Source organism: Phaseolus vulgaris, chromosome 6, assembly GCF_051622355.1.
Source record: "Phaseolus vulgaris cultivar YP4 chromosome 6, ASM5162235v1, whole genome shotgun sequence".
Lineage (NCBI taxonomy): Eukaryota > Viridiplantae > Streptophyta > Magnoliopsida > Fabales > Fabaceae > Phaseolus > Phaseolus vulgaris.
The window spans coordinates 22,914,403-22,923,653 of record NC_143503.1 but is presented as its reverse complement, the minus strand read 5'-3'; the positions used below and the strand labels follow the sequence as shown (position 1 = coordinate 22,923,653).

The window sequence follows — 9,251 nt, the reverse complement described above, 5'->3', positions numbered from 1 at the left end:
TAAACATATAATATTTTATTTAAATACAATAAGTATATCCAAACTAAATCTCTCAATTAAAGAAAAAAATAAATCTAAAAAGTTATTGTTTATTTCTAGTTATTTTTTGGATTGACTTTTGGAACCAAATCACTTAATTAAAGAAAAAGTAAATCTAAAAAGTTATTATTTATTTCTAGTTATTTTTTGGATTGACTTTGATTTCAAGACTTGTTGTAATTTATCTTACAATCTTTAATACTTTGTTTGAATTAGAAAATGAATTTAAAAGGATCTAAGAATAAAGTACGATAAAGATATGATTGTTTTAATTAAGATAAATATAATGAAAAGTAAAGAAAAAATTTATGAAAAGTTTGTAAATAATGTTATAAGTGTGATTGAAATTATATTTTTTATTGATAAAAAAGTAATATTATAAATATGTTCTTGTGTTAAAAAATAATTACAATTTAATTATTTATGCATTTTAGTAATCTATAATTATTTTTAACACTAATGTAAATAAAGCACACATCATGACCCCACACAACTTTTATTTTTTTTCATTTTACACAAATATTCGTTTTTAGTTTATATAAAGAACTTCCCACATTCCAAACTTCAACAATTCTTGAGACTTTCCTTCAATGTTTCCAATCAACCTATAATGTTTATACAAAGTTAATAGAAACACACAATGTTCAAGTAATGCAATCACAATTCGTGGAACAAAAAATAAATAAAAAAAAACTGATCCCACAATTAATTATTTGGCGGCATAATCAATTATCCTAAAAAAAATACACTTATCGAGGTGTATAATCGATTACTCTATAAAAATAAGTCACTTAATTGATTATGTATGCTCTTGAATTGTCTTCATAACGAATTATATCATATTCCACACTCACATAATTGGCTATGCATTGTGATAATCAATTAGGTATTCACTGCACACGCTCATTCTTTATCTTTCACCCATTATATCTTACCTTTATGCATGAACACCAAAAAATCAAGATAAATCCACCACCAAACCTTCACCTATCCAGGATAGAGCAACCATGAAAGCACCACCTAACCACCATGAAGCATCTACAAGGGACCATCTAGCGTCTCCGGGAGCATTTAGATCACACACTCAAGCGCCTATCACACATGCAACTCAAGCGTCTACAATAGAGTCTCTATAGGGAGTGTCTATAAGAAGTGTCTATAAGGGATCATCTAACATTTAGAGGGAGTGTATACACACCCAAGCATCCATCACACTTGCAACTCAAGCGTCTACAATGGAGCCTCTACAGGGAGCCTCTACAAGACAGGGAGTGTGTACAAGGGACCGTCTGGCACCTAGAGGGAGTGTCTAGATCACACACCCAAGCGTCTATCATACCTACAACTCAAGCGTCTACAATAGATCCTCTACAGGGAATGTCTACAAGACAAGGGTTGTCTGCAACTCAAACTAATGTCTTGCTTAAATAAAAAATAAAAATAAACTATTCAAAATCCTAAATGTTTTAGAACAAGCACTATATGATGCCTTTTTGTAACACAAAACAAGTACTAAACGATGTCACTACAAGAAAATCACTAAATAGAAACCACTTTTAGAGACAAAAAATAATGTGTTACTATATTGACTAAATTAGATACTATTTCAGAGACTAAAAAAATTATTAGGCTCTAAAGTATTTTCTATTATTAATAAAATTTATAAATTAGTTTCTAAATTGGTATCTAATTAACTACCAAGGTTTTAACTATTAACTTTAGAATCTAATATGCAATTCTATTTTTGCTTGAGCGAAAAATATCTTGCTTGAGCAAAAATAGGACTGAAAACAACACTTGAATTTTTGTTCAATTTTCACTTTAGTGAAAATCCTCCACTTGAGCGAAGACATTGGAAAATCAACCTTATGCAGTAGAACATATAAAGTTTCAAAGTTTTATCCAAACCTGTTTAACAAATACAACTCTCAAGCACATTCAAATTTATTAGTACAATCAAAAAATTTCTCAAACATCATCATTTACTCATTCAATTCAATCATAATCATTCAAACTCAATATATGTTTCATTCATATCAAACTTATAAACTCATCAAAATCATAATAAAAACTCAGTTTAATAAATTATATCCCTTAACATGACACTACAAGAAAATCTGATATTACATACAACATAAATCCGTATGTAAGACAATAAATCTATATGTAAAACATAGTTACATACAGATTACATACAGAAAAAATCTGTATGTAAAACTGTCGTAGATAACTATTACATACGGATTTAGAATCCGTATGTAACTGTGTTCAGACTTACAAACAGATAAATCCATATGTAACAGTGGACAGACTTACATACAGATAAATTCGTATGTAACAGTGGGTAGACTTACATACAAATAAATTCGTATGCAGCAGTGTGCTGAATTACATACAGATAAATTTGTATATAACTGTGTGCAGACTTACATACGAATAAATTCGTATGTATTTGTGTGCAATTTTTTTAATATTTGAAAGCACTAGAAATTAGTTCTACACCTGCATATATCGAAAGACATTCCAGTTTTTAATAGAATTTATTCAAAGACAAATATTCATCAACATTCAGACCTGCCCATAAATACAATATTATTTTTAAATATTTAAAATATCCAAATGTACTTCATTCAAACAAACAAAATTTAATAAAAGGAAATTCAAGTCATTTCAAAGTTTTTAAGAAGCTAATAATTATTATAATCTTGACAAGTGAATTTTGTTGCTCATCATGATTACTATCATGTTGCATTTCATCATTATCTTGCATTTGATTTTGTTGAGTTGGTTGCGAGGTATTTGGTTGCTGAAAAATATGTTGTGCAACTGTTACTGTTTCAGGTGGTAGATATTGAATCATAAAATCTTAAAAGAATTGAAATTGAGCATTCATGTGTTGAATCTACTGCTTAAGTTCAACAATTTCTTCTCAATCAACTTTCTTATTACTAGAAGATGCTTGTGTTTCTTATTACATTCAAGCAACGCTCCATCATTTTTATCGTATTTGTTATCATAGAAGAGCATGCAACCATCCACACAACAATCAATCATTTTAGCCTGTAATTCCAACTTCGACACTAGCCTTTTTGCACCATAATAACTTTTAGGCAAACCTATTTTGGTGGGTCGTCGATACTAGAAGCAAATTGTTGTGTGAAGGAATCAATATCTCGGCATAAGCCAAGAGGCAGATCTTGTGCCACTCCACCTGGTTTTATGAAACTAGCATGCATCCTGGCTCCCGAGACTCTTTCATAGAATTCCAACAATCTCTCCCGCTCCTCAAAAGCATTTTTGAAATAAACTCTAAACATTGATAAAAAATATTCCAATTGAATTTGCAAGCTAATAGCTTGATACACATTGATAAGAGTTCGTGTTAGAAACTCTGCCTAATTCAAATTGGATAATGTTTTTTTTTTCACAAATTGACTATTACAACATTTGATTATAATAAGTATAATCAATTAACAAGCAACTACATCAATTAATTAGTATAATCAATAAAAATTGACCAAAATATAACTTGGAGAAACCAGAAACTTTGCATTATTCTAATAAAGTCCAAACTTTGTTTTATTCTAACGCAGTTCCAAACCGGAAATATCTTAGTCAAAACTTTGCACATTGTATTTTGTGTGGAAAGTTTTATTGGTTTTCTTTTTCACTCTTATATTTTATATGATGTATAACTTCTCCTATTTTACTAAGGTTGTCAACTGTTTTATTAGAAAGGGGAAACGTTAGGTTAGGTCAGATTCAAATTACGATTTCCAATTAACTTAATCCAAATTTATTGATTTAAAATTTATATATAATTATATTTTTTCATATTCATTCATATTTAGTCAATTTTTTAGAAATTATTTCAGTTTAGTTTTAATAAATAAACCTTTAGTAGAGAAAAATTATGTGTAATTTTAATAATTATTTTTATAATGGACTATGATTTTATACAATTTATTGTTAAATTTCAAACAAATTAATTATATAAAAACAAAATTAAAAATTATATTATATTTTTAAATTGAAAATTAACAAAATTCAGTAAAATGACAGTATTTGGATTGAGTCGATAATGACTGAGTTTCAATTGAATTCAAATTAACCAAAAATTTGTTAAGATGATAATATTTCTATTGGATCAAGTATGAATGAGTTTCAAAAAATTGAATTCAAATCAACAATTATTACTTTTGTAAATCTGATTTTGATCTTCAAAAACATATTTATTGATTTAACTCATTTGTTTCTAAAAGAATACTTACATGTTATGACGAGTGTTGGAAACATATTCGGATTTATAATTAATTTCAAATTTATCTTTAATTTTTGAAAAGGTGTATTTATAATTTTTTTTTATCCTTTGTTGGTCTGAACTATGCTTTTGTTTTGGTGTGTTTATGATTCTCGGTATAAGATTAAACCTACCAAACAGCTGATTGGGTTTATGATTTTTTTTTCTTCTAAATTTGTTTATTAAATCCTTACAAAATTGCTGAAAAAAATGGGTCAGTTTATTGATTAAATAATAATATACAAAAGAATCTTTTTAAATAAAATCCATTAAATTGGAAGAATTATGTCTTTTACTTGCATCTTTAAGCTAAACTGTTAGAATCATTTAAAAAAAATTAGGACCACCATATTAGATTGTTTTAATTAAATTGGGACTACATTGAATTTAAAAAAAAAAAATTAAAATCAAATTAAATCTAAAAAAAATTAAGATAACATTAAACTTTTAAAATATAAGAAATGAAATTAATTTTTAATTTTTAATATAAAAACTAAAAGTAATTAAACCTTTTATAGGTAACTAATGTTAAGATAAGTTAGAATGGATCATCAATATCCCAAAATAAATATATAAATAGTTTTAATCAAACAAATAAAATTTAACTATTTACAGAAATCATAATTATGGCAATTAATAATTTTTCTATTATATATTTTTTTTTTCTCTTATCAAAGCTCCTTTGAAATAATTTGATTCTTATTTGTCGATGATAAAGATTTAAAAGTTTTTTTTAGCTACATATTCTTAGAAAAATAAACTTCAATTTTAATAACTTAAATAAGATATAATCACCCATATTTCTAACAACTTAATTTTATTTTTATCATGTGAGTGTTTAACCATTTTCCAATTATGTAACAAAGAAAACCCTACTACATCAAATATATATTTTATGTAATTCTTTTTACATATTTTAATTAGATAATTTTATCTTTTGTTAAATTAAAATAAAATTATTATTAAATCAAATAAATAGTTATACAATTTCTTTATTCCAAAAAAGTAATGATGTAATTTTTCTATTTAAAAGATAACACATTAAAAAGTAACTAGGTAACTGTTGAAGATGGATGAAGCTCATTTCTACCTAGTCTTAGTGTGTTTGATGTAGATGTTAGCTAGGTTGCTTTGTAGGTTGCTATATGTCTTAGATGATCTCGTTCTTTAGGGTTATGTGTATTCAAGGTTGCCTTTTGCTGCATGACCCATCCTAGATGCCAAATCAAGGTAGTAAGATCAAGCTCATGATGTGGTTAAACAGTTTTGGAAAAGCTTTTTAAAGGTTTCTTAAATGGTTTGATTCAGTACAAAAATAAATTTGTTTTATTGAGAAGCAATCGGTTTATTTCTTCTCTGTTAAAGGCTTTTCGAAATTCTATTAGGGCACCAAAGGTACAGCTCAGTCTGTTATTTCAGTTAAGCTGAGCTGGCAGCTTTATCATCTTTTAACCTGTTGTTGTTTTTCAGAATCAATCTGTTGTTTTGTTAACTGCTCTGTAACTGTTTTTTTTTAAGTGGTTAGAAACTGTTCTCTATAAAATAAAATGTCATTCTCACGTAAAGGGAAGCTGAACAATCACAGTTTTGACAGAGATACAACATTTTGTGCGAGAAAGTGAATTGGAAAGGTTTTTGCAAAGGTTTTTCAAAAGGAAAATACATGTGAGCTTGTTCTTAAAAAGAACCTTGTGTTGGTTGAAGGTGATGGTACTATCTTAGAGCAAATAGAACAACTGGCTTATGTTCTTGCAACACAGTTTCAGGTGTAATCTTTTCCTTATTCATTCTTGTAATAGGTTTAAGTGTTAATCACTCTAGATAGGGTTTCTTGGAGTGCAAGGTATGTTGGAATAGTGTTTTTTCAGCCTTGGTTGTTGAAGTTCTTGAAGGGTTCAAGAACTGTTGTGTGTTTGTAATTGATTGTATATGTTTTTAGTGGATTACACCTTGGAGTGAGGTGAACTGGACGTAGCTCTTGATGAGTGAACCAGTATAAAAATTGTCGTGTGTTTTTTTCTCATCCCTGCTCTTAATTCTGTAATTTCACATAATTTGTCAAGAAAGGAATCTGTTATATTGAAACTAAATCTGTTAATTCTGGACATGGTTAAATCTGTCGTTCTAACTTGTTAATCAATGTTAAGTAAAAATTGATTAATCTTGTACTTTAAATTGCAACTTTATAAACCGAGAAAGTTAATCAATTTGATTCTGGTATTGCTGCTGGTTGATCTAAACTGTGCTGATCTTGTTTTAATTGTGCTAGATTCATCTGTAAAAACAATCTGTTCCATTTAATATCAATATGTTCTTTTCACCTCTGTTACATAGTAATTGTTGTGCGAAAATTTGATAAGCTCAATTCACCCCTCCCCTCTTGATCTTAGACACTGCTTAATTCTAACAGTAACTTCTCAGCTCTTATTTTGTATAAGAAAATTATTTATTTTTTATATTTTAAAAGTATAAAAATTATGTTTTTATAATCAGTAAATTAAAATTATAAAAATAATTCTAAATTCAATTTGATAAAAATGTTAACATTTTAAGATTATTTTTAGTTTTACTATGTTTTGTGTATACTATTTAACTAACTAAACTAAACTAAACCATAAGGAACACAAACATAATATTGCTACTATAGCAAGGCCATTAAATCAAAATGCCAAGTTTATTGGTGAGAACAAAATCTTCCTCAACATCAACATCAAGAAGAAAAAGAGTTAAAATACTAGATCACTCACTAAGAACACATTCATCTTCAAAATATGCCAATTCCTGCTTCAATCTGAAATCTGGATTATTGATGGATCCCATGGAAATGTCAATCTCAATCAAGTTTTCATCCTCATTCATGTCATTAAATTCTGCTAAGAGCTCCATTAGGCCTTGCTGCTTCAAAATTGAATCTGGAAGGAACTCTGGCAACTTGGATTGCAATTTTTGCTTAGGATCTTCATTCAAGTCAGGAAAGTGACTCCTTGGAAGATTGATTTCAATCAGGCTATCCTCTTCATCCTCACCCTCATAATCATCATCAGAAGCAAAGCTATCAGAAATATTCTCATTTTGATTTCCTTTGTGATCCATCTCAAAACTTTCTCCCAATATTGAGCCAGCACTGCTTTCACTATCTGAAGGAAGTGAATAATCTGACAGCAAATCATCTTGTAGCCTATGATGTTCTCCAATATTGAGCTCAAAAGTTTCATCCATGACAGAGAAGTTGCTGCTTTCACAATCTGATGGAAATGAATAGTCTGAATGTACTTCAGATTCACCCTCCTGATTCTCTGTAGTTTCACTTTGTTGGTTAACCTCATTACGAGTAATATCCAGGGAAGGGTGTAGCACATCTTGGACTACATTTTCATCTTTGCCTCTTTTTTTCCTTGTCAGTATGACAAGAAACATGGTGGATAATAGAGCAATTGGTATTGTGAGAAGGAAAGGGAAGGATTTAGAAATTGAAAAGAAAAAATATAATGTGACCAGAACAAGAACCATGGATGGGAAAGTGACTAAATTGGAAGAGATTTGATGCTTATATGCTTTATCCATGATCTTGACTCAGAATATACTCACTGCTTCAAGGCCAAAAAACATGCAAAATTTGATGAAAGAAGATACTTAGATTTAGATCTGTGGGAAAAGCTGCAGACAAATACCTCAATTTTGTTTAATCTGAGTTTTTTTCATTTGAACACTACAGATTGTGACATTGCAAGTCAGAAATTTTTTAACAAACTACAAAGATATCTTGTATAGGGTGGGATGCCAAAGGAAGCTTAAGGAAAAAAGTTGGCACACTTTCTACTCTTTCCTCAATGTCAAAAAAGGTAGTAAAGTAGGGAAAGTTTTACCTCATCATTGTGACAAAGAAACTCATATCATAACTTCAGCTCCAAACCAAGTTTGTTTCTAACACACCATACCTGAAATGGGTGAGATTTGGCATTGTCATTGTTGAAAGCTCAATTTGATTACAGTACTGAGCAATCTTATCTGCAACTGCAATACCAACTGTTACTACTATTATTTTCTGACCAGACCACAATTTGCTATCATTATTATCCTCTATTGATTCTCTTGGAGGTAGCAAAGTGGTTTGTTCAACACCAACATTTACAAAACTCGAAGTCTTGAAGTTGCTGAATGCATGTGCCAAACATGTCTGACCCTCCACATGCCACTCTATCAGACCCTTCTAAACAAATCTCAGTGAGGCAAATCAATAGTGTACTTAGAATCTTAATTTTCTCTAAGCCAAACAAAAATGTCATAATGCCAAAATTGGCAACAACAAATTTCTCAAAAAGAACACCTTTTTCTTTCTCCCTTTCCAAAGGCGTGCAAATTCGAACATTTTTCCTTGAATCAAGCACAAGTTGAGCACTTTTATGACTTTTATTTTTTCCGACAAGGTGTCAACTAATACATAATAAATACCCTTAAAATCCAACACAACCTTTTGTAATAATTAAAAACAGTCAACAACTTTGCTCACCTTGCCTTTTGAGGATTCAAAGGTATTAAAAGAAGAACTATTTAAGTGTTGCAACATTTCTTTATAATTGCTCTTATTTCTTCATTTGAGAATAACTTAAATATGTTTTTAATAATCTTTTAAATTTGTTTTTAATTTGAATTTTGGTTTTTTAAATTTAAAATTATTATTTTTAATTCTGTAATTAAGTTGTTCCTCTCCCTTTGAATTAAAATTTACTTTACTTTTAGGTTCATATCATATTTGTATTTTGAATTTTTTTTAAACATAGAAATTAAGACTGAAAAACTAATTTTAAATTTAGAAAAAAAAGAAAAAACTTAAATTAAATTTAAATAATTTAAAAAATGTTGGAAAGAAAGTCCGAAGTGATGATGACCCATATTTTATTGTCTTGTCTCG

At 28.8% G+C, this 9,251-nt stretch overlaps 1 protein-coding gene across 1 annotated transcript; it reads right to left on the bottom strand.

Moving 5' to 3' along the window:
* Nucleotides 1-6,994: 6,994 nt before the first annotated feature.
* On the bottom strand, nucleotides 6,995-8,698 carry LOC137831351 (uncharacterized). The gene has a single exon (XM_068638990.2). It carries the CDS (start codon nucleotides 7,901-7,903, stop codon nucleotides 7,079-7,081), a length of 825 nt encoding a protein of 274 aa, XP_068495091.1. The 5' UTR covers nucleotides 7,904-8,698; the 3' UTR covers nucleotides 6,995-7,078.
* Between the last annotated feature and the right edge of the window lie 553 nt (nucleotides 8,699-9,251).